The following is a 26,917-nucleotide window of genomic DNA, read 5'->3' as shown; positions in this document are numbered from 1 at the left end:
TAGCCCCCACAAATAGGAGCACATAACCAATTAACTCACCTATGAGGACAATTCCCTCTTACAAGGTTAGAAAGGAGACTCACCTCGCTTCGAAGATCCATTACCGGCATTCCACGCTCTATCGAAGACTCGCATCGATGCAAATGCTCCAAAACTAGCCAATAATTATTCAAATCCATTAATATATGTTCAATTACTCATTACAATCCAATTTATAACAATTCCAAATCCTCGATCGAAAAGTTGACAAAATTTCCCTCAGCCCACGTGCCCAGATTCCTAAATTTTTCGAAGATAAAGTTTACCCATGAACTCACGGACTCAAATACCTGATTTTCTCTTCATTCCTTACCCAAAATTGTGGTCAAAATCCAAGAATACGAATTTTCTAGGTTTCCCCTCAAACCCCAAGTGTTTTACCAATTTACATGCTAAAATCCATACATAATCGATATATTTAACTCAAGATATGTGGGATTAGCTTACCTTATCGTTGATGATGAAAATCCCCTCTTGAAACTCTCCAAGAATCGCCCAAGTCAAGAAAATATGAGAGAAAATGGCCAAATCCCAATTTTTTAAAGAACCATTCTACCTCCAGCACTTCCGCACCTGCGGTCCCTCGACCGCTTCTGCGGTTCCGCAGGTGCGTCACTTCTACCGCGTCTACAGATATCTCACCAGGCCCTCCCTTCCGCTTCTGCGACTCAACCGCCGCAGGTGCGGTCCCGCTTCTGTGGCTGCTCGACCGTATCTATGGTCCCCTTTACTTTTGGCCCAAACCGCATCTGCGGCTCCGCACCTGCGACCCAATTCTCGCAGGTGCGGTTATACCAACAACCAACAACTTCAGCCTTCCAAAAATTCTATTTTCAATTTGTTAACAACAGAATCCACCCGAACCCCCCGGGACCCCAACCAATCATACCAACCAGTCCCAAAACACACTACGGACTTGCTCGAGGCCTCAAATCATATCAAACAATGCTAAAATCATGAATCGACCCCCAATCCAAGCTTTATGAACTTGACATTTCCAACTTCTACTTTCGGTGTTTAAACCCATCAAATCACGTCCAATTGACTTCAAATTTTGCACACAAGTCATATTTGACATTACAGACCTACTCCAACTTCCGGAATCGAAATCCGACCCCAATATCAAAAAGTCAACTTCCGGTCAAACTTCTCAAAAACCTTTAAATTTCTATCTTTAGCCAAATGACTCCAAAATGACCTACGGACCTCCGAATTCACTTCCGATCACGCTCCCAATACTAGAATCAACATATGGAGCTACTCCCAGACTCGGAATCCCAACGGACATTGATAAAACTAAAATGCACTTCAACCCAAACTTATGAAATTTCTTCCAAAATGCTAACCTCCACAATAGGCGCCAAGACGCTCCCGGGTCATCCAAAACCTGATTCGTGCATACGGCTAAGTCCGAAATCATCATACGAACCTGCGGGAACCTTCAAATTCCAATTCTGAGGTTGTTTACTTAAAAACCCAACCTTAGCTAATTCTTTCAGCTAAAAGCTTTCGAAATGAGAATTCTCTTTCCAAATCAACTCCGAACTTCCCGGAATTCAATTCTGACCGTGAGCTCAAGTCATAATACCTGAAGTGAAGCTGTTCATGGCCTCAAACTACTGAACGATACGCTAGAGATCAAAATGACTGGTCAGGTTGTTACATTCTCTCCCACTTAAACATAAGTTCATCCTCGAAGCAATCATGATTTGATTGTCACCGTAAGTTTTTGCCTAATGATCATGAGTTTAGAAGGATGAAAAATGCATTCGAAAAGAATAAAGTGGAATATGATTCGCCACCTCCATTATTTTTGGTGAGGAAATTTGGGAAGGGTCCAAAACTTTAGTTTAGTTATTGAGGCTCCACCTTCTAGATCCCCCGAATATGATGTTACTCATAATTGGATGAAATAGAGTATGTTTTGGGAGTTGCCTTATTGGAAGGATAATCTTCTCCAACACAACCATGATGTCATGCATATTGAGAAGAAATATTTTGACAATTTGTTCAACACAATGATGGATGTTAAAGGTAAGACAAAAGATTACCGGAAGGCTAGAATGGACTTACAAAAATATTGTAGACGACCTGAATTATACTTGTAGGCAACGAACAATGGTAAGGTGTTCAAACCAAAAGCAAGATACACATTCACTTTAGAGGAGGGATGATAAATTTGTGATTGGGTTACTAATTAAAGATGTCTGAGGGTTATGCGTCGAATCTGAGGAAAAAGTAGATATGTAGGTAGGGAAGTTGAGCCATTTGGAAAGTCATAACTACCATGTTTTTATGGAGACCTTAGTGCCTATTGCATTTTGCGATTTGCCTGACAGAATCTGGAAACCCATCACAGAGATTAGTTTGTTTTTCAAAGACTTGTCTTCTACCACTTTGAGGGAAGAAAACCTACTTCGGATAGATCAGAACATTCCTGTAACTTCTAGTAAGATGGAAAAAATATTTTCACGTGGTTTCTTTGATGTGATGGAATACCTTCCAATCCACCTTGTACACGAGGCACGACTTGGAGGGCATGTTCAATGTAGATGGATGTATTCCTTTGAGAGGTAATAATATAAGTTTGATGTAATATTATATTTTATTTGAATATCCTTGGCTAAAATGACATTATGTAGGACACTGGGGGTGTTATCAACATCGGGACAATAAGAAGAAGGTTGGTAATTGCTTAAATTATTACGTCTTTACTTTTCTAAGTATATCAATTCTATTTATTAACCAAATTAATTTATTTTCAGGAAAAGAAGTGTGGCGCCCAATGCACCAAGATGAGCTATTTAAGGATACACATATTTTAAAGAAGAAAAAAGAGGGGGATACAGATAGGTGGATCGAGGATCGGGTAGAGACTATATATATAAGCTTTTAATTTTCTTTAAGTGTTATAATTTACTTTTATAAGATTTTTTATATACTAATTTAATTTAAAATAACGTAGGGTCGCTACTAAAGTACCGTGAAAGACTTCATTCGCAATCAGCCAGCTGGTGAATCGGGCGAGTCAACTCAACCTTCGGACGAGGATGCTAAAAGAATATTGTTGGAGGTAGTTGGAAGTCCAAAAAAGAGGAAGGTATATAGGCTTCTTGAGAAAAAATTCCATCGCTACAGGTGTGGAATGCAAGGAATAGGGAGTTCCTCACAGGGCGAGGCACTCAATAGGGAGAGTCTCTCGGCTATGCAGGAGACAGTGACAAGGCTAATATCCGAGCTAGAAGCGGCCAAAGAAAGAGAAAGGCTTAAAGATGCTGAATTCCTTGGTATACAAGCTCAAATTAGAACTCTCGTTTCTACTAGAGCTTTTCCGTTGCCTGGTCTCGTGAGTCATCGCCAGAGGCTCGACCTCCACGTAATCGCTCCTCCCGTCCTCCACGTCCTCCACGTGATCGTTCTTCCCGTCCTCCACAAGAATAATAGTTGTAATAAAACACCCCTTGATCAATACTTTGATATACTTTGAACTAGAATAATAGAACTAGTTTTGAGTTAGAATGAACAATTTTGAATTTGTTGTAATTACTTAGTTTTTGAATTTTGATGTTTAATTGAACTTGTTAAGTTTAAAGTATTAATTGGATGTTTGGTTGGATTTGTGGTGAATTGGGGGTTATTGGTATGCGGAAATATATATTTTTATTTGGCAGGTAGTGTAGCTATTAAAACAGGCACTTTTTGCCAAAATTATTCTTAGAAAACCGACCGACCTCGGTTGGTAACTAAAAAAAATATATTGCAAAATACCGACCAATGTTGGTCGGGTAATGCACATTAAATCCCAGAAATTCAACTTTGCCGACCAACTTTGGTCAGTAAGTTGGTTACCATGTCCACATTACTGACCAACATTGGTTGGTACTATTAAATTTTATTATTTTAAAAAAAATTCTAGTACCGACCACGTTTGTCGGTAACTAAAATATTATTTCATTAATTTATTTTTCTTTACCGATCAAAGTTGGTCGGTAACCAAAATAATATTCCGATCAATATTGGTCGGTTAGTCAATTAAATTGTTAGATGGTCGTTTATACTCTACCGACCATTTAATTACCGACCACATCAAATTGGTCCCGTTTTTATTGACCATTACCGATCGAAATTGATCGATTTTTTCGGTCGGTTTTAAGCGAATTTTTAGTAGTGCGTGTCTTTAACATGTTATAATTGATTATTTACTCCACTTGCTATAAGTAATTGTGCGAAAAAGTTGTACCTTATTTGTATATAGAAATTAAACTCATATGTTTAAGTGTAGCTTCCGTGAGCCTAGTAAATTTGAGTCAGTGTTTTGACAAGTATACCTTATTTTTTTTCTTTTCCTTCAACTTTTTTTCACTTTGTAAGGCCATAGAGAACATTAATTAAACAGTACGTATATGGAGTATGGTTGCAGACAAAAAAGAAAAACAAAAGGAAAAAAAAAAAGTCAGGAGTTAATTGTAAGATACGTTGCTTCTGCTGGTGGAATATGTGCACGTCACTTTATGCAGTAGAAGCTCTCTCCATAATCTTTCAATTACTACTTACAATTTTGGTTTTGGGCCATGCTGTCAAGTTGCCATTTATACCACCTAAATTCTTGGCATGGTGGCTGCTTTCTGCTTCTGCATGTGCTCCCATCTGCTATATTGAAAGCGCTATTTCAATATACATTCTACACCTAGCTACAATTAAATTGGAGTAATTCTCTGTATATATATTTTCGCTATTCCAATATACACGTATCATATTTGACTTGGAGTTTCCCATATCTCTCATCAAGGTAAGGAGGATGAGTAAAATGAAAGAATATATATTTATGTAAATTAGTGTTTATATTAATAAACAAATGTTACCAATCTAATCGTTGATAAAGTTATCAAGAGTCAACTTGATCGATGACCAGAGGCAGATGCAGCCTTTTAATGTTGGTTCATCTGAACTCAATATTTTTGGACATATAATATATGTATGTGTAAAAACTCACTAAAACTGCAATAAATAATAGATACGGACACATAATTTTAAATATATATATATATATATATATATATATATATTCAATGTTAAACACCTATTAATATTACATCTATAGAACTTAAATTCTGGATCTACCTCTAGATCGATCCGATAACTCATATTTTGGGGTACTTATATTTTGGAAAGGGAAGAAATGTGGATGAGAAATCGATCGTTTTGCTCATCTTCTTATTTTGTTCGTGTAATTCTTGCGTAGATCTAGTTATGGCTAATATTCTCTATATGTATCCAATTTTATGAGATATCTCCCAATAAATATTGTTTCATTCCATTATTCTTGAGATTAAAGATACATATAGAAAGATTTAAATCTCAAGCAATTTATCATAGAATAAGAATTTGATCATTTAATGTTCAGCTGTAAGCAATTTGCTACTTTGGATTATTTAATAATAATGGAGTTGGTAGGGTAACAGGTCGACTAATTAATCATATGTTTGGTGAATTGTTGATAGAAAATGATCAATCACCGAAAAAGAAAAAAGAAAAATCAGCTGGTCCAATTATATTACCCAAGAATCATGTGATAGAAGGTGGTCTAGCTACGACTATGTTATTTTGATGGCTATATGTTGTTAGACTGTACAGCCAAGATTCATGTGATGCAACATGTGTATTTTCTCATCAAAGGAAGAAAAAGCGAGCAAAAATAAACAATCAGATTAAATTAGAAAAAAGGTTTAGAGCAAAAACACACGACGGTTTTAGGTGTGAGAAATAGATTTAGTAGGCGTTTGGACATAAAAATTTTAATTTTTGGAAAAAAGTAGTATTTGGATTTGAGTTGGAAAATGATATTCGAAATTTTAAATTATGTTTGGACATGTATTTCACTTGAAAAAATATTGCAAATTTATGAGCGGGGAGAAAAAATTTCTGAAAATTTTGAAAAAGTGGTCAAAACTACGAAAACTCATTTTCGAAAATTTTCAAAAACTTGCAAAATTTCACGATTTTTTTAAAAAAAAATTGATAAAAGGGAAAAAATATCTATGGACATACGGGTCCTTAGTATTAGTAGGACCAAATAAAGAGGGGGGAAATCAAAATTGCAGCCAATAGATGAGAAAATGCTCACTCTCACATAACATATCAAATTTTAGGAGAAGATAAAGTACGTTTGCTTTTGCAATTATTTCTTGTAATTAGAGTAGTATCATCACATAAAGAAAATGTAAGGTCGTTACTGGGGAACTCAAAACAATAATAGTGATAGTGATAGTGATAGTGATAGTGATCACCAAATAAAATTGCGCCAAACTTAACCTACAATAACCAAATAAAATTGTTTACATTCTCAAAACCTTCATTTTGGCAAAGTGATAAACTACATTAAGCCTAAACCAGTAATTAACGAAGTCAGAAATCCTATCAAGGTTCTGTGACATGTTCCAAATGATCAAATCTATATATTTCTGAACGAAAATTGATCTTTGAAGGCGTCCAAGGTGAAAGTAAAATCTCCTTAATATTATTCACAACTCCTTTGTCAAATGCATTTCTATTGCTTCCGTACAGCTGCCTAAAATTCTCATTAGCAGTCTGTGACAATAAACAAAAAAGAAAAGAAAAAAGATTAAATGGGATTATATAAATTTTTTCAAAAGACGACTTGGATATATAAATAAAAACAACTTTTTTAAAAAATTACTTGGGTCGATCCTTGCATCTATAAACATGGTAACCACAATCTACCAACAAAAATGACTTAGATCGAGCCTTGGTTCTAATTTTGGCTTCTCCTAGCCTATTTGGCCAAACTGGAAAAAACTAGCTTATTTTGAGAAATGTTTTTTTTTTCAAAAGTGTTTTTTTTATTTAAAAGTACTTTTGATGAAAAACAATTTGTGTTTGGCTAACAATTTTAAAAGAACTTTTAAGCAGCAATTAGTGTTTGACCAAGGTTTCAAAAAGTGCTTCTAAGTGTATTTTTCTAAAAAATGCTTATCAAAAAAGTGCTTCCGGGAAGAAGCTACTTTTTCTACTTTTGCTTCTACTCAAAAGTACTTTTTTTTCCTTCCAAAAGCTTGACCAAAGTGCATTTCAACTTGGAAAAATTAGGCCAAACAGGGTTTATTTTGAGAAGTGCTTTCTTTCAAAAGTGCTTTTCTCAAAAGTACTTTTGGTAAGAAGCAGTTTGTGTTTGACTAATTAATTTGAAAAATATTTCTAAGCAACAATTAATGTTTGACCACGCTTTTAAAAAGAGCTACTAAGTGTATTTTTCTCAAAAATAATTTTTTTTTCTCCTTCTCCAAAACTACTTTTGTTCTACTCCAATCTTGGCCAAACACTTCAACTTTGAAAATAAAAATACTTTTTTTTTTGGGAAGCTTGGCCAAATAGGCTATTAGTCACTGAAGTATTCTCCTAGAAACAATTCATTTGATATTGGTAAGTGAAACTGAGACTAACCTGATTTGTAGCAATCAAATACACATGGTAAGCAGTCAATCCACCAACAAAAAACGCAGCAGCAAAACTGAAACATGTCAATGCCAATGTCTCCGGGCAATCTTTTACCAAACCAATGAATCCCATGCCATTGCCAGAATTCTTATGTTGAATCTTTTTGCATGAGAAAGCAAATATGTAGACGAAGTAAACAGTTGCCATAACCAATAGCAATACATAAAGTCGATAATTCCTCTGCACAAATCGAAATAAATACATGCTATTAATTTATCTTCTGTCATAGGCTCAAGGAATATTGCTGATTTCTTTGTAATTGTACAAACCAGTCCAATGCATTGACCAATCCAAGGGCAATGGTGGTCAAATTTCTCAACGCAATTGTCACAAATAACGCAATGGCAACTCCTAGGCGGACGATGTATGTTACAAATACGGCAGTATTTCAATTTCATTTCCACCTCATTTATGGCAACTCTTTTGCTTCTAATTCTACCATTTCCCGTCGACTCAGTGGCTGGTGATTCATTATTTCTCGGAATAATGCCAGGATCAATGACGCTAACCATTATTAAGTTGGCAAGAACCTGTTACATATATAATGAAAAATATCATATCATATAATATAATAGTTAAAGAAAAAGAAGAAAATTAACCTAACAGATTCAGTACAAAGTTTAGTTTAGTGACTCACAATTAAGGTCAATAGCACACAGAAACTGACTTTGATGCTCGAGTGTTTTGATATATCCCTTGCAACATAAACAGCAAAAACCCAACTTGAGAGGCTAATAGAGACAATAGTCAAGAGCAAACCTCTTGGATCTGGCCCACATATCAGTAACCCTTTGAGGAAAAATACCTGCACTTAAAATAATGAAAGCCACATTAGAACAAATACAATTAAAACAACTCCTCCATATTTGTCAAATGAATATAATCGAACACAAACCGTAGCATACATTGTTTCCTGGCCAAACGTGATATAACCTGACTCGTTCAACTCGATCTCCACGATAATTTTGTGTTACATTCTCTTCATTATGTGTTTTAATCCCCACAACATTTTTCCATAAGGTGAATAAAATTTTCTTAAATTTTCCCAGGAAATCAATCTCAACTTCCTCTATTGACAAATTCTGTGATTCCATTGTTTCAATAACCGTATCGACTTGTGCAACTACTGAAGTCGTGTCATTTTCTTCAATAGGTTGCTCCAAAGAAGCCATTCTTCATTGTGCAGTGAAACTGAGAATTTGAACGCATCATCAATAACCAACTTCTAGAAAACTGTATTTTCATACTGCTCTAATAACTTTGGGCTTGGGCCTATTCATTGGGCCAATTTATTAATGTGATCTTTACATAAATAGCCGGTTATATTCATTGTTTACTTTTTTTAGTCATATACATAGATTATATATTGATTATACACAATTGTACACATAAAATATTATATAGATAGATAGAGAGAGAGGCCACTAAGTATACAATTGAGTACAGTTTTAGACTGGCCCATTTGTACAAATAGACACTAATGTTTATCTTTAAAATATGGTCATAAATTAAAAGAATGCAACTTTAGCCACAGCCAAACTTTAGACTAGTGGTCATATTGTCATTGCCAAACTTCAAACCAGCAGTCAGAAGTTTGAATTGCTGCAACTCAACTTCAAACCAATATTCATACCGAACTTTAGACCAACAAGAAGAAGAATAAGGAGGAAGAGAAGAAGACTATAACAACTTGTTTCACTAAGTTTGCAACATTCTTAAAATTGTGGCTAAATTTGAATATGTCACAAAAGTGACTATCTAGTGCAAAAGTCTCCGTAACTTTGGGCTAGGACCTAATATTGGGCCAAAGTTAGTTTTGAGGTTGAACCGGAGCCCACGATCAAAACATTTTCTAATACGAAGACAAGCCACTATAAGAATTGGATTTCAAATTGCACAGCAAAAGCAAAGCAAGTAGGAAGAATCAAACTGAATCATTAAATGGAGAACAAGGAAAGTTTGAAGCTTGCTGTTAAGCTCACTATAGCTACTTGCCTCACAGTAGCCATTTCCATATTCATAGCAAAGAGCTTCCAGAAAGTTCGAAAACACAACAGGAAAAAGAAACACTCCTGTTATCTAAATGCAGAAATCAAACCTCAAGCTTCATTCAAACGAGTTTTTGCCGATAACTCATATTCTCAATTCAAACACCTCAAGCTTGTCAACAGCAATGGTACAAATACAATTTATTTAATTATCTATATTTGTTTTTTGAAACCCTAGCTGAATGATTGGGAATGTATGTGACAGAGGATTGTACAAATTTTCATCCGTACAAGGCGGAGATTACGGAGTTGTTGAAGAGTTCAAATGTTGAATTTTTGGAGCTTTTTGGTAGAAATTTTGAAGATTTGACGATGCGCGAATTGTATGTATGGGTTGAGAGTGAGTCTCAATTACGGGAGCTTGCGGAGGTTTTGAGTAAGGAGAGAGTGTTTGCAGTTGATACAGAGCAGCATAGCTTGAGATCATTTCTCGGCTTCACAGCTCTAATTCAGGTTTTTCAAAATGTTTTTTTTACAGAAAATCATTTTATATTATTGTTATGTAAACGTAACTTTTTCATGTATTGAGCAGATATCAACTGGAAGCGAAGATTATCTTGTGGATACAATAGCTTTGCATGATGTAATGGGAATTCTTCGGCCCGTATTTGCTAACCCAGGAATTTGCAAGGTGACCTTGTTAATTTGCGTGCCAATTATTAGCGATTTTCTTTCGTACTTTAATTTGGATATATAAAGTGCAAGCAGCTAACTCCACGCTGTTGTTAGAAATTTTGTAGTATGCTAATTTCATAATTTGCATCCCCAAATGACTCCTATAAGTTGTTTCCGCTGGTGTAGGTATTCCATGGTGCTGATAATGATGTTCTTTGGCTTCAAAGGGATTTCCACATTTATGTTGTTAATTTATTTGACACTGCAAAGGTAAGGTATCATGTTAATGTATATTCTTTTATCTAAGTGAAGATTTTTACTTAAGAAGGGCAAGAATATGCCTGGCGTATTTTTCTTGTGTATGGTTGACTATGATGTTTCTTATTTACTTTTATTTAAGCCACTGTTGTTCTTGTTACATTCCAGGCTTGTGATGTGTTGTCTAAACCACAAAGGTCTTTGGCGTATTTGCTGGATTTGTACTGTGGCATTGTTGCAAATAAACTATTACAGGTATAGAAAGAAGCTTGCTTGGGATACATTCTTTTGGTTTACCGTAATCTTTCTTTTCCTCCCTAGGTATCTGTTTGCTAACTTTTCCGTTGGTGAGTTGTGATGGATGGATTTCTTCTTTTAAGACAACCTATATTTGGTTATAAAAAAAATCTATATTTACAACAACAACAACAATATACCCTGTGTAATCCTACAAATGGGATCTGGGGAGGATAGTGTGTAAACAGACCTTACGGAGAGATTGTTTCCGATAGACCCTTGGCTCAAAGAAAGCATGTTCACAACAGACGACAAAGAGATACGGAAGTGCAACCGACAAAAAATCTATATTATTATTGATTTAATTGTTTTGGTGGATTTGGATTCTGAACGGAACCTCTAACCTCTACAAAAGAAGTTAGAGGTTTGATGAATATGGATAGGTGGAATATGCCTGTTCTTCGAAGGTCCAAATTGAAGAAATCAAACATAGCCTTTGAACCACCATGGTCATCATTTTCCCTACATGTGTAGGGGTACTAACTATTAGAGGACCTTATTGTATAGGTTGGAGTCCTCATTTTCTTTTTTTACAATGTTCTTGCTTCCCCCTTCCAAATGCATTTACCTCATATCAGAATGTTATAAGATAGTTGATTCTATCTTACAAGATGAACTAGGGAGGAGATATCGTATTTTAACTTCCTCAGCTCAATGTACCCTTTTTTGGAGATGAATAAAATGCTCAGTTTCTAATTTATTTATTTATTTTTTTAAAAAAAACGGAACTTAGTGAAGGTGACAGCACCCAATCTTCTATAAAGTTGGAACTTATGGGTGCACTTAAAAGAAACTAGGAATAACAGGCTATTTCTCAGATGTACATCATCGTTCTCAGTCCCATCAAAAGCTCTCCTATTTCTTTCCTTCCACTAGACCTACATGAGTGCTAGTGGGGCAACATCCCAAGCTCTCTGACTTCTGTTCTTTCTTTTGGATTTCCTGCTGGGGAGTGCCTCATTCACCAAGCCCTACATCAGCCAAGCATCCAGAACCATCTCAATATTCCAAGAAGAAGCTAGTTTCCATTGGACAACGTAGGAGGAGGTGATCCACATTTTCGCTTGAACATTTGCTCATGAAACACCAATTTACATAGAAAGCTCACATTTTGCTCAAATTCAGTTTTTAATATAGCTCCCCTTGCTGCAAATCAAGTGGAAAAAACAGAAAAAGAATATCATAAAAGATGATAGATTCTCCTCCTAAAAAAAAAGAAAGGTGATAGATTCCTTACTTAAAAAAAGGGATAGATTCTCATAGAATTTCCTAAAGGAATATGATAAAAACTATGTGGGGTTCCTTATAATAAAAAAATAAAAAAAACTATGTGTGGGTTCTACATTGTTTTTATCTCTCTCGAAATGTTATTTGATTTTCATTTTCTTATATTGAATTGATTTAACAGGGTCACTTGAAGTAAGGAATTCCTTAAATAATGGAGCTATTAGACGAAGCTGCAAATTAAGTGAAGCTGTTGTAGTATGATGTTGTCCTTGCTTGCTACCATCTCATATTTAAGATTGTTAGTGAATCAAGATTTGTATTTATAATGTATATGATCAGACCGGACATTTTAAATAGGCATACAAGACTCTGGCTATTTCTCTTTGAATACGTGGCACTGTTCTTACCTATAGTCAATGAACATGATTTTCAGCGGGTACATGTGGTGATTTCAGCATGTAAACAACAACATGCTACACCGTAGTGCTGGTGCACCTCTCTTATAGTTCAGCTGGCAAGATCTTGATCTAAATTACAGTTCTATTCTTTATCAAAATTTTAGAGAGAAGACTGGAGGCAACGTCCACTACCAGCTGAAATGGTGCAATATGCTCGAACTGATGCACACTATTTGTTGTACATCGCGCATCGTCTTTCTTCCGAACTCAAAGAACAGGATACTGGTATGACTCTCCACTTATATTTCAACAAACAGAATGATTATTAGTCTTCTACTTCCATCCCACTTGACTTATATGTGAGTGTATACACTTATTATCTCTATGATTAGAGAGATTTACTGAGATCCTCTATTGTTGAGTAAATTATGGCATAGTATACGCATATGCAAACTTGTTATCTTGCTACAAATTACAGTTTATTGAGAGTCGCTGAGCTGAGAGAAGTGTATGGTACTATTTAACTACTTTTCTATACCGTCAAGCCCTTGTAGGGAGTTATCGTAGAAAATATTTGGTAATTGTGATCGAATCCATGCCCTTTTTCACTTATGAAGAGTTATATTTACATTCATTAAATTAAATTTGTGAACGTAATGTGTGATGAAATATGAAGGAGCTTAAGTAGTTCCACCATTCCAATTATATAGCATTCTTTCTTTTTTGGGGCATCTCAAAATATTTAATCTCATTTCACTATTTTTTTCTTTATATATAAACTTCACAAGGTTCAAAAATTCAAATCTATTTAGTTAACCAATTTAAAGTTGTATTGATATTTCCTGATCAAACTTATCTTGTAACTGTTTAATTCTTTCTTCCATTACGAACTTGTTTAATGGGCAAGTTAAGATAATACCCTAAAAGTCCATGTTCAGTCTCATAAAATGGAATAGAGCACATCAATTTGAACCTTTCTGCAGGACCTAATGGTTTGAGCTGGCATGCGTTTTTGAAGTTTGGTATGAGGCTTAGCAATATCTGCAATGCCTGATACTCTGAGATGAAGGATAGTGGGTAATAATGTTCTCCGTTTGTCTGTTAAGGGGTTGTGGTGCTGGAGAATTCTGTTGGAAATAGATTTCTATTACCAATGTTCATAAGAGGTTGCCCTCAGGACATCATGCCAATGGGAAGTTTGTTCTTCACAATAAGATCATAGAATTATAAGTTTTATTTGCAAAAGTTGTTAGCAAACATGACAAAGCTTTGATATAACTGTGTTGAATGGCTGTTTTTCTATTATTGTAGTGGTGATTGTTATGTAGTAGTAAAATTAGGGCAGATGAGGTTCCGTGGTTTTTGTTGTCTAGCAGATGAAGAATCAGCTTTTAGTGTTAATTTCCAAAGGCTACTAGTCTTTTCAGTCTGTTAAGTGATTTGTGTATTTGTAGAAAATGGAGAGAACTTCTAGTATTTTCTATTCGCAAATTTTTGAATATATTGAAATGAAATGGGCCAAACAAAAGCAAAATGGGTAGTGATGTTTCAGATAGCTGGCCAAACTAGATTGGACTGAGGTGTAGTTGTTCTTGTTGTTACTGCATTTGGTGATCTTTAAACTAATTGACTCATCTGAAGAAACAAAATCCTGAAGATATTTGTGTAACAGAAAATTCATCAAGTCTCAGAGAGGACAAATTTAGCTCTGTGCTTGAGGCCAACCGGCGTTCCAATGCAATTTGCTTACAACTTTTCTCAAAAGAGACTGATGCTTACCCAGGAGAGTCTGTTGCATCATCTATAATCTCTCGTTATCAGAGTGATCAAGGAAGTTCCATGTCAAGTTCTGATGAGATGAAGGTACTATGCTCTGTATACTCTTTTTCTTTATACAGCTTTGACTTCTGAGTGCTGATTTCTTCTTTTTTGGCTTTAGCTTCATGACCTCGTGAGGCGATTGTGCACTTGGAGAGATATAATGGTAAGTGGAATTTGGATCAGAATGTCATCTCTTTATCATCATAAAGTCATGTGACCGATTATTTTCAAATGAAGAAAAAGTTCAAAATTTTGTTTATCTGTGAACATTTTCTGGTCCACTACTGATGGATAGAAGGAGTTCAAATCTGATAGTTTTTGTGCACTTTTCCCCAAGAAGCGGGATATTGGGTAGTTTGGCACCAGAAGGAAAAGTCTGTGACTGCTTGGTGATAGTTGAGAGGGTTTTGGACTTTAAAGATTACTCCAGTTGGCTAGTAATGTGAGAAAAATGCGAGTATATTGGGTGAAACATTTTCGTTTTTGATGATACTAAGGTCTTGCGTTGGAGTAGAAATATAAGTAATGATTTTCCAGCTGTTTATTGTGCTCTTTTGTTCTCATACAGTGGCTTTCTAAAAGTAAGATTCGATCCTGCGCCGCATGGTAAAGAATGAGGAGCTCACAACATGGTAGCCACCCCAACACCCATACAATGGCTTCATTTGCTCAACATTTAGAGATAACAACGAAGTCCAATCTAAATAGCTCCTAACATTGAAGGATTATCATATATGCATTTCGAATGCTTTCTCGGTTCAAATGATTAGAAGCTAATTTCAGAATTGCACATTATACTTGACTCTTTTTTGAAATATCCCGATCAGAATTACCAATCCGTGTTGTCTATTTGATCTTATGAATTTCAACACTGCTACAAATGAGTTACCTGGATTGACACCCCTTTGGATTTTGGTGGAAACCCCTCGATGCATGAAGTTAAAAGCGCCGCTGGAAACAATTTAACATAAAGCATATAAGCTAACTTGAATGATATCCCAATTCAACCAGTCCTTGTCTTTCTTATTATATGGAGATTAACATCTTGAGTTGTTCAAGATTTCCATCTTTATTTGCTACGCTTTAACATTTATAGGGTGCACTTTTTTCTTGAATTCCAGTTTCAGATTTTTGATTTTTTTATTACATTATTTGAGCTCAATTAATTTAATTTACATCCATCTAGGCTCGTGTACATGATGAAAGCTTGAGATATGTTTTATCTGAGCATGCCATTACTGCGCTTGCTACTAAAGTTCCTATAACAGAAATGGGTTTATACAACACCATATCTGAAGCCGATCAGAATCCAGACTCTCCGAGTATTAGTAGTTCATTTCAATCTCCTTCACCTGTAGTTTGCAATCACTTGGATGACCTCAAGTACTTGTTTTTAGATGAAACGCGAAAGGATGACGATGATTATAAGTTAATTATTCAAAAATGCCTGGGCTCTGATGGGAGTTGTCCTCTTTCTGTATACAACTATGCTCTACTATCCAAAACTAGTTTGAAGATGCCAGTTAAATCAGCTTTCAAACAAAATGGACAGAAAAATTCCAAGCAATTTGCTAAGAAGGCTTCTCGGCAGTTGTTTGTCCAAAAATTTTCGTGCAAAGCCCCCGTTTACCATAATTGTAGGATTTACGCAAATGATGGACGATTATTATGTTATTGTGATCGTCGAAAACTTGAATGGTTAGTGAAATATCGTCTTTTTCCAGTCTTCTTCAGTGATTACAATTTAAGGTAATATGGGCTCAGAAATTTGATTGCAGGTATGTCAACCGAAATTTGGCGAAACTTATTGAAGAGGACCCTCCTGCTATAATGCTTCTTTTTGAGCCTAAAGGTCGCCCTGAAGATGAGGGTAATGACTTTTACATTCAAAGTAAGAGAAATATTTGTGTTGGCTGTGGTGAAGGAAATCACTATTTACGTTATCGAATCATACCTTCATGCTATAGAATGCACTTCCCTGAGCATTTAAAGAGCCATCGCTCTCATGACATCGTCCTTCTTTGTGTGGACTGCCATGAAATTGCTCATGCTGCTGCTGAGAAGTATAAGAGAAAGATAGCTACAGAATTTGGAATACCACTTTTTGTTCGTCGAGTAGTTGATTCTAATCAAAATCAGAATACATCAGAGTCATCTGTGCCAAAGTTAAGTGTAAAGGACGAAGGAGTATCTCCTTTGCAGTTGCGTACAGCAGCTATGGCATTGCTACGTCATGGATCTAGAATGCCAGCTAATCGCCAATTGCTTAATTTTCTAAATGATGCTTTGCATGTTTAGCACATACATGTACCTTTAGCTAATAAATAAATTTATTTCAATTGCTTAATTTTCTAAATGATGCTTTGCATGTTTAGCACATACATGTACCTTTAGCTAATAAATAAATTTATTTCAATTGCTTAATTTTCTAAATGATGCTTTGCTTTAAACTGCTTTGAACCGTTAATATTTTTTTCCTGGCAGCGGGGCCCATTAGTTATGGCTAAGCATCCGGTAGATATCTGAATTTAGCACCTCAAATGGAATATATTTTCTGATAAGAAACTAGATGTATTTTGATAATAAAAGGCAGGCTATAGAGATTTTCAAATTTTAAGCAGAGAAATTTGACTTAACACCCAGAGGTAAAATTGCCAGTTTGACTTAGTTTCTACTTAGTGTTCATATTTCACTTCAGTTACTGTTTCTGTTGGTACCTTCCACCTTGGAGCTTTAACTCTTTCGTTGGAATTTGCATCCTTGATTCTGATAATAACTGGGTTGATTTGAATTAATTGCTTTAGATGCACTTACTGAATTTTTCATCATGCTATCACTTTCATATTTCTCCATATTTATCATTTTATCTTTTGATGTTTCAAGTTGTCTTAATCATCTGCTTTCTAACATCCACTTTCTCTCCATTAATTTAAGTAGTCCTTTCAGTTTTTCACCTGAGTAACATAATTAAAAATTGTTAATACTTGAACAACGTTTCGCCGTCTTTTTGTAGATTATCAGGAATTATTATGGTGGACGGGAAATTTCTGATGAAGATCTGGAAAGAGCTATGTTAATTGGGATGAGTCCTAATGAGAGAAGGCGATTTGAGAAACAGAGAAAATTAGCTTGCAAAGGTTCTAATAGAAGTATAACACCAGATGGTGAGCTAGATAATAAGCAAGCAAAAGGGACATCTCTGCCAGAGGAAGTCTCAGATAACTCGAGCAATAGTGAAGAAAATACCAATGTTTTAATAGTAGAGGACAATAATGTTAGCAATCACTCTTCATACCCCAATTTTGGGGTCAATAGTGAGTACTCTGTTATTCATAAAAATGATTTCCCGCACGGAAGAGAATCCCTAGTGAAACATGATGATGTTCTTCCGGATTCCTGTGATGATGAAAGCTGTAATGTATCTAATGGAATGGCCAATTCTGTTGATAATATGAATACTAATGCATCATCCAAAAACTCGAAGCTCTCGCTATTAGGGCATGGACCACATGGGAAGCAAGTTGTTAATCATATACTCAACGAGCATGGGGATGAGGGAATTAGTCAATTTTGTCAGCGATGGAGACAAGTTTTTGTTGAAGCTGTTCATCCACGCTTCTTACCTGCTGGCTGGGATATAATGCACAGGTGAGGAATCCATTTAAAAGCATTTCGATATTCTGTGATCTCTGTAAAATGTTTGATATTTTCAAGTGAAATAAGATTCTATACTTCGATGTAAAGTGATATTGATGATCTAATAGGCAGCGTTAGAAGTTATGTCAATGTTGGGCCGAAGGCTATTGTCATAATTCCTATTGTGTAGGATCTAGTTTGACCTTTCATTTTAATATCTAAGCATTTTAGCTTTGAGACACCCCCACAAGATGAGAGGTTAAATTTGTACCGTTTGTCAACCAAACACTAAGAAATAAAAGTATTTTCAGTTTTTTTATTGGTGCAAAAATAAGAAACTTTGAAGTAAGAGTAATTTTTAGTTGTCTTGGTGTTTGGCTAAAAACTAGTTTTCGCCAAAAAAAATTGAAAACGATTTTTTTAAAACAAAATTTTCAACATTTGAAACAAATGTACCTGAGTATGAATGTCTGCTAATAAAGCATTATTAGGACGTATACTAAAAGAACACATTGCAGAACAAAAATCAGTCCCAGCAATATGTGCTAGCTTAAATATGCATCAGCAGATAAAACTGGTTGAGTATTGTCATCTTGGTGAATAGTAAATATTTGGCCTGACTGAAATATTACCTCTCTTCTCCTTTTCGAGGACTAGCTCCATTCTCTTATCTATTTTTCTTTCCGTTCCTTATAATGGAAGGTACCAATGCTGTGTGATATATCTTGTCTGCTGCATCTTAAATCAGGATTCTTGGTGGTTTAGATCCACAGATTATACAGATATGCAACTTTAGTTTGTTGAAGTAATTTGTGTTTAGTTTTAGATTTCGGATAAAGAAGAAGTGAATAATCTCTTTAGTGACAGCTACTTTTTCTATGTTAAAAGGCACTGATGTGGCACATATTTTTGCCAGTGGTAGAAGAGACTTTGGGGAGTTCAGCGTCTACAATCCTGGGAAAAGAACTCCGACATCTACTCCTGAGCAGTAGTGATTACGATATAAGGTAAGCAAACAGATACTGCAACTTCCTCTGACGAGTCTCTCCGTTTGTCCTTTGGTTGTGAAGGAGAGGGGTTATCATATCATGCTGTCTCATTGGAATTTAGAGCTTGAAGCTCATAATAGATTGTACCATATACGCCTTCTTTTCGTGATTAACTATCTATATCTCTCTATCTATATCTATATTATAGTAAAAGCACGAAGGCCTTTAGCGAAATGTCGTTCGCCTTTTTTACCCTCTAAAGATAAAGTTTATACTAGACAAAATAGTCATTTAATTATTTCCCTAATATTTTGGACTTTGAAATCAACTAAAAATTTGTTTATCAAATACTTTCTTATTTTAAATATATACAAAATTCTAAATACGAGGACTCTTCTTAAATCCTTCTAGGTTTCCAAGTTTGTTTTTTAACCATGCTAGGAATCGTAGGCAATTTTTTTTTCCCAGGCTTTGCCCTTTCTATTTTGATAGAAATAATTTAATTATTCTTGGTCTCAAACTTAGATAGTTAATTATAATAAAATTCTATATATTTCCAAATCCCCATCACGTATATTTATTTTTCAAGTTTTTAACCTTTTTGTTTTGTTATAAATAATTTAAATTTTGCTTGAACTTGAATAGTTAAATATTATAAAATTAAATCTTTGGTCAAATCCAAATTATACATAATTCTTACACCTTTTTAGTCTATTTCCATTAGAGTTATTGGCTAATTTGGTAACTAAAAGCGAAAAACAGGCAAAATAAATTTTTTAACAAATTGTTATTTTGAATTTTTGTTTCTTTCTCCATTTATTGAAATGGTATGTTAACTTTTTGATAGATTTAACTAGAACCGTCCCAAAATATTGGGGTAACTGTGCATCTCATCATTAGAGCAATAAAATCTATATCTATTTATCTATAATATATTAAAAGCATAAAAGCACTTAGCGAAATGTTATTCCCTTATTTTACCCTTTAAATTTTTTTTATATTAGACGAAATAGTTATTTAATTATTTTCTAATTTAAGAATTTTAAGATCACCTAAAATTTTATTATTATATTTTTCGTAATTAAACTAGGTAGGAAGGGACTTTAAAATCGAATAACACTTTTTTACCTTATATAGATTTCTTATTTAAAGACCATTAATATTAGAGTTGTATTGAATTATTCCTATGAGATTCTTTACTATGCAAAACGTGAGTTAGCAATTACGAATTCTCAAATAAAGATTCAAAACATATGATTTTTCTTACTATTTGAAAATCGAATTCTTATTGGAAAAAAATATAATTATTGTCAAATATTTAAAAATTAGAACAAGCTAATTTTTAGAATTTAAATTAATAAAAACTAAGTTATTTCTTTTAATGTTTAGAACAAATAATTAATTATTGAATTAACTAATTAGCAAATCCAATTTAATTTATTTTACAAATTTATCATATAAGAAAATTTATTTGTTAAATTGACAAAACACTTAATTTATTTTTATAAGAAGAGTATCGATGGTGAAAGAAATCATAAATATAGCAAAGTCAATTATAGTATAAAATTAAGATTCAAATAGGTAAAAGTACAAATTAGCAATAAGATAAAATTGTAGAAGACAACCAGTTATAAATAAGTTGTTATTTGTTTCTTTCTTGCATTCAGCCCAACAAATGAAAACGTCTCGCTAAATATTTATACTAAATTTTTTCTTGTAAAATAATAGTTCAATATTAGTCATTCTTTAAATGTTAAAATTGTCACTATCAAATTTTTAGAAGATATAACACCAACTTTTTTTAATTTGTATTATTTGTCAAATCTTTAAAGAATTGTGATAAAAAATATTTTTATATTTTATTTTCAGTATTAAGTCACATAAAACAACAATTTTTATTTCGACATAAATCCGGATAAATCACAATAAGGCTCTAAATAAAATTCCTTCATTTGTTAAGCTAACTCATGGGAATAATATTTATTATTTAAAAAAATTCTTAAATTTTATTAATAAATATCTAATAATATGTATGTAATTTTTAAAATTTGTATATTCATTGATATAGGTACACGCGCAAAGCGCGTACCCTAATACTAGTGCTATATTAAAAGCACGAAGGCCCTTAGCGAAATGTCGTTCGCCTGTTTTATCCTTTAAAAATTAATTTTACACTAGACAAAATAGTCATTTAAATCATTTTCTTAATATTTAGGATTTTAAAATTAATTGTTATATTTTATGTATTAAATCCTTCCTTATTTATTTTTGGTAAAAAATCCTAATAATTAGAACTTTAAAATCAAGTAAACTTTTACCTTATATCAATCACTTCCAAAAAGAAAAACACCAACTTAACCTACGTTTACCACGTTTTCTCCCTATCCCTTCATTAACAACAGATACATTTCTACAATGAATTAATATTTACCTAGAATACAAGATTGAAACTTAAACTAACGTCTTTTTGTGGGTCAAGTACCACAAGTAATAATTTATTGAATAATCAATTAATTGTTTTTATATTTAACTGTTTAAATGAATTAAAATTTCACGCATTAACATCTTTCTTATTGACTTATGCAGAAAGTCCTGTCATTTAGAACTTTAAAACTGTTAAGAGTTTACTTTGTACAAATTTACGTTTATGAGTTTAAAATTAATTAAAAATTTACTTATTAAATCTTTTCTTATTTAAATTATGTAAAAAGTCCAAAACCTTTAAAAATATTAAGAGTTTACTGTATGTAAATATTACACGTAAAAATCTATACTATATTAAAAGCACGAAGGCCCTTAGCGAAATGTGTTCGTCTTTTTTACCCTTTTAAAATTAGAGATCACACTAGATAAAAAAAGTCATTTAATATCTCCCTAAGGTTTAGGACCTTTAAATTAACTAAAACTTTTAAGAATTTAGAATCAACCATTATACGTTGATTTAATTGTCCAATGAGAATACATCCAACTACCATATTTTATTTATCAATGCCATATAACCATATTTTATTTACCAATGACATATCTTTTAAGACAAGATAATTGCTTCTGTTGTCTTTTAATTTTGATACAAAGTTGGAAAGGTTCCAAGTCTGTATGAGCTAATATTATTTACTTTGGTTATAAAAAATAAATTTTATCACCATGTAAAAAATAGACATATAGATACCAAGGGGAAAAAAGATTCAAACCCGAGAAAAGAAAATCATAACATGTTTTAAAACTTTTAGTCTCTTTGTTATATAAAAAAATAACTTAAATTTATTTCCTACCTATAATATTTATTTTAAAATCTTGACAAATTAAATTAGATTCTATTTATTATTCTTCATAAAAATGAAAAACTGATTATACTTACTTATAATCTATATTCATAATAAATATTGTTTACTAAACCTTCCTCTAAATTAGAAAAATCAATCTTTAAATATACAATTCTCTACCATATACCACATATTTTTTATGTTGAACACGTTTTTAAATTTTTAATCTCTTTTGTTACAAAAACTAGCTTACCTTCATTTTTTCTACATAAAATATTTGTGTTACAATCTTGATGATACATTAATTGTGAAAAAGTTACCATTAACTTAAAAGCTTCATTATTTTTTGTATTCATTATTTGATAATTAATAAATAATATTATTATTTCCAGGGTGATCTTAGGAATGCACTAGATCTTCTTTTCAAAAATTTAAGTTATTATTTAATTTCTCAAGCTTTTAATATTTTAAGAAAAATAATAACTACTTAATTAATATCATTAGACGAAGATGCAAGAAAATTTGTTTAAAGAACAACTTCCTTAATACTGACCTAATTAGGTGATTGGAGTTTTATGAAAAATTGCATTGTTTAGTAAATTAGAATTTCAAGAATTATATATCCAATTGTTAAGGTTTACAATATTTTGATGAAATAACCATTTTGACTAATTCCAAGGTAATATAATATTGTCATTGGTCTAATTGATAGTTGAAGTTTGTATTACTGGTATTCCAAAGAGATGTTAGACGAGATACAACAACATGACATATTTATATCGTATTTCGCAAGATATTATAATTACAAATATTATATAACTAATTCAACTAAATTCATCATCTTTGTATGTTAAGAAGATATTGTTTCAATGTATATAATAATTTATTTTTTTTGTATATATTTTATACTGATTGACGCGCAACACACGTGCAACGCATTTACACTAAAAGCACGAAATCATCATAATTTTGCTTAACTTAGTATTATCTTGAAATTATGCTACCAAAGGAAAAAAAAAACACTAAAATAGAAGCACGAAATTATGATGACTTCTTATATTATCTTGAAATGTGGGAAGTTTTAAGACTTTTTGCAGCAATTTAAGCTTATATTGTTAAAAAAAATATATAATTTTGTACTTTTGGGATGGCATCGTTTAATAATTTTCTTATATTTAGGAATTTTACATTCTAATGGACGTATAAGTGAGTAGAGTTGAGGTAAAATATCCTCTCTATATTTTCTTCCAAAGATCCGCAAAGAAAGTAACAAAAGTAAGCTATCAGGGATGACGAAAGCTTGAATATAAATCGAGACTTTATATATACTTTTAATATATATTTTCTAAATTTTTTATTTTATAACAATTGACATGCAATACATGTATATTACACTGTAATATATATTGCAACCATAAAAAAATACGAACACGCTCTTGCATTTCATGTAAGCTATGATGTTTTTGCATAAGTTAAATAAATATTTTTATGATGCAGTATGCCAAAATTTTATTATCTCTCCATAGAGGTTGCACGTAATCAGTCTTTTTGCTTTTAAATATAGATTTCATATTGAAAAAATTATTATCTAATTATACTTCTAATATTTAGAATTTTGAAATCACTCCCTCCGTTCCAATTTATGTGAACCTGTTTGACTGGGCACGGAGTTTAAGAAAAAAATGAAGATTTTGGAATTTATGGTCCTAAACAAGTCAAAAAGGGCCCCGAAGTATTTGTGTGGTTATAAAAGCTTTTCATTAAGGGTAAAATTGTAAGTTTAAGCTAAATTGTTACCAAATTTAGAAAGGGTTCATTCTTTTTGGAACGGACCAAAAAGGAAATAAATTCACATAAATTGGAACAGAGGGAGTAAGATTTAGCTTTTAAACTTTATCTTATGTGAATTATGATAAACTCCTAATATTCTATAATTTAAAATCAAATTAGATTTTGCTTATTTTTCCCTAAGCTTTTATGAAATTTTGCTTCTGTATTCTTTTATGTCGTCTCTCTGTTGTTTGTGAATTTTTTCTTTTCATTTTTTGTGAAGGCTTTTATTTTAGTATAATTATTTATTATTAAAATTAATTTAAGATGTAACTTACTTTTATTTTAAAGATAGTTCGTATTCATACAAATAACTAAATTGGTAAACAAAATGACAGTCCTTTAAAGCTTTATGTTAGCACCCTTTTAAAAGAAATCTCAACCTTATTCAGATTTTTTAATTACTATGAATTTACGCGTTCTACTTTCATATATTAGTTAATAAATTATATCATGATATAGCATAAAAGACAATGAAGGAAACTTTTACATGGGGAATGTGGTTGGGCTTCATCAAAATATCAACAAAAATTAAACATTAATTATTTTTAGAAACTTATATTTTTTTAAAATATTTGTTCAATAACTCAAATAAATTATTTAATATTTTTTACATAATTTTTAAAAATTATGTATTTATTGATATAGGTACATGCGCGAAGCGCGTACCCTAAGATTAGTGTATTATAAAAGCACGAATAATTTATGCTAAATGTTGAACGACTAAAATATCCCTAAAATATTAATTGACTTTTATGCCCTTAAGTATTTTTATAATTTAAGGATCTAATTGTAAATTATCAAATGATGGAATTCTTTTCCAATTTAAACTACACATACACCGATCCTACAAAGTCGATCCTACTTGGATTAGAAAAGCACGTCCATAATTTTCTTTAAAAAAAATTATCGTTCCTAATTACAACAAATACATAATTTTGTGGGAGAATTGGAGATTCCTACATGGAGTGCTTTCTTTCTTTCTTATTTACATTAGGTATTTTAAGAACTCTGTTTTACCTTTCATTGTGTAAGGAACTCCACATAAATTTCATTCATTCTTGGAAAGTGATTTGTTCATATTTACGTGTGAGGAATTTTTTTATAAATACTACTAATATTTTTCCTTCGAATAAGATATCATGATTCCTTCTTGAATAGGTATTTTTCCCTTTCACGATAGGATATTTGTAAAGTTCTTCGTTATCTTTTATTTATTTTGTTAGGAACTTACGGAATGTAAAATTCACGTGCTTTTTAACTAGACATTGGATTAATCAGAATTTGAGTTGAATTTAGAAATTTGATAAATCAGGATTTGAGTTAAATTATTTTCTAGCGGTAACAATATAATTTTCTTTTGAATATTTGTATAGTTAAGAAATCATGTTTTATTAAATATGATTTTTGTAATAATTGATATAGGATACCGTGCAACACAAAAAAAAAAAAGCCAAGAGAAGGTATGAATGATGAAATGCCCTTTTTATTTTTGTTTCTTTGTTACTAATGTATCTTGAGTAAATATCATTTTCATGTATCTGAATCGTTAAGGCTTAATTAAATCAAAGAAAATTATTGAATCAGAAAAATAATATTAAGTATTGTTGTATTCTTTAAGTGATTTTACAACTTTAATTGCATAATTGTATAATTCCATAATATTCAATTCTATTTTGTTCTTTCATTGTGCCAAAACATTATTAATTTGTTCATTTGGATTGTATATTATATCTTTTTTGTTCCAAGGAAACAAATTATTAAACTTTGTACATATTGAATTTCGTACATATTCAGTTGTAATTAATTTTAGAATATTATGCAATTGAAAGCTTATTATTTTTTGGATGCGATTCATAATATTTGACATAAGATATTCGTGCGATTCGTGCATCGCACGAACGTAGAGACTAGTATTAATAAAAAGTTCCAATCATTGGGTGTTTTAGTAATTATGTTTTTTAGCTTTCCTATTCCCATGTCACCCATTTATTTTCGTAAAAATTGTGTGGAGTAGCCACTTTTTAAAATGGTATTTACTTTTTATCCAGTATTTTCAATGCTTAGCAATAGTAGTCACTAGTCTATTAAAATTAATATGAAAAGACCGTGTTACCCTTTCTTCTATCTCTTTCATGTTAGGGAGAAGAACTGTGCCGCCGTCTGTGAGACGGCGACTGCCGTGGACTCCGCCGACGTCTATGATCTTGATTGTAGACCAACACATATCAGTAACTTATTCTGTTCATCACTATCGCACTCTTTATCATCCTCATCCTTTGCATTCTCAGAATCATCATTAGACATGTTATCTTGGGACACTAAATCGTCGTCACTTGTATTTTCATCAGACTAATAATGAAAAGGTTATGTAGATTTGTCTTTATCAATGTTGCATCCAAACCGAATTTGACATCAATCTTGCATGTAAATTGCAATTATTATTATTATTATCAATCTTATATGTAAATTGCAATTATTATTATTTTTATTTTTTTGTGAAAAGATACAAATAACGTTTGGTTTTCTGCTACGTTATGGATCCTGAACTTACAGTTACAAGTTCAAAAGTTAAGGACACTTGGTCCTGAACTTCGAGTTCCAAGTTCAAAAGTTAAGGACACTTGGTCCTGAACTTAGACTAACAAGCTCAAAAGTTAAGGACAATAGGTCCTGAACTTATAGTTACAAGTTCAAAAGTTAAGGACAATAGGTCCTGAAGTCCTGAACTTAGACTAACAAGCTCAAAAGTTAAGGACAATAGGTCATGAACTTAGGCGAAGAAGCCCTAAAGTTAAGGACAATAGGTCCTGAACTTAAATTAACAAGCTCAAAAGTTAAGGACAATAGGTCCTGAACTTAGACTAACAAGTTCAAAAGTTAAGGGCAAGTAGTCCTTAACTTAGAGTTACAAGCACAAAAATTAAGGACATGTGGTCGTGAACTTCAAGTTCCAAGTTCAAAAGTTAAGGACATGTAGT

The 26,917-nt window shown here is 32.5% G+C and overlaps 2 protein-coding genes and 1 long non-coding RNA gene across 3 annotated transcripts; 2 read left to right on the top strand and 1 right to left on the bottom strand.

Annotated features, from left to right (window-relative positions):
* Positions 1 to 6,456: 6,456 nt before the first annotated feature.
* On the bottom strand, positions 6,457 to 8,726 carry LOC107809016 (putative protein S-acyltransferase 6). Its single transcript, XM_075223996.1, has 5 exons — positions 8,460 to 8,726; positions 8,222 to 8,359; positions 7,824 to 8,084; positions 7,501 to 7,734; positions 6,457 to 6,627 (listed from the first exon to the last, which is right to left on the bottom strand). Exons 1-5 carry the CDS (start codon positions 8,724 to 8,726, stop codon positions 6,457 to 6,459), a joined length of 1,071 nt encoding a protein of 356 aa, XP_075080097.1.
* Positions 8,727 to 9,436: 710 nt separating this feature from the next.
* LOC107809017 (protein RRP6-like 3) lies at positions 9,437 to 19,001 on the top strand. The gene is made up of 12 exons (XM_075223391.1): positions 9,437 to 9,730; positions 9,808 to 10,055; positions 10,135 to 10,233; positions 10,404 to 10,487; positions 10,644 to 10,730; positions 12,562 to 12,682; positions 14,070 to 14,260; positions 14,337 to 14,381; positions 15,405 to 15,916; positions 15,997 to 16,501; positions 17,232 to 17,866; positions 18,771 to 19,001. Exons 1-12 carry the CDS (start codon positions 9,496 to 9,498, stop codon positions 18,844 to 18,846), a joined length of 2,838 nt encoding a protein of 945 aa, XP_075079492.1. The 5' UTR covers positions 9,437 to 9,495; the 3' UTR covers positions 18,847 to 19,001.
* LOC142164785 (uncharacterized) lies at positions 10,737 to 12,448 on the top strand. Its single transcript, XR_012695812.1, has 3 exons — positions 10,737 to 11,819; positions 12,181 to 12,254; positions 12,433 to 12,448. It is a non-coding gene; the product is annotated as an uncharacterized LOC142164785 (long non-coding RNA).
* Positions 19,002 to 26,917: the final 7,916 nt, after the last annotated feature.

Source organism: Nicotiana tabacum, chromosome 10, assembly GCF_000715075.1.
Source record: "Nicotiana tabacum cultivar K326 chromosome 10, ASM71507v2, whole genome shotgun sequence".
NCBI classification, from domain to species: Eukaryota; Viridiplantae; Streptophyta; class Magnoliopsida; order Solanales; family Solanaceae; genus Nicotiana; species Nicotiana tabacum.
This window is presented reverse-complemented; position numbering and strand designations above follow the sequence as displayed.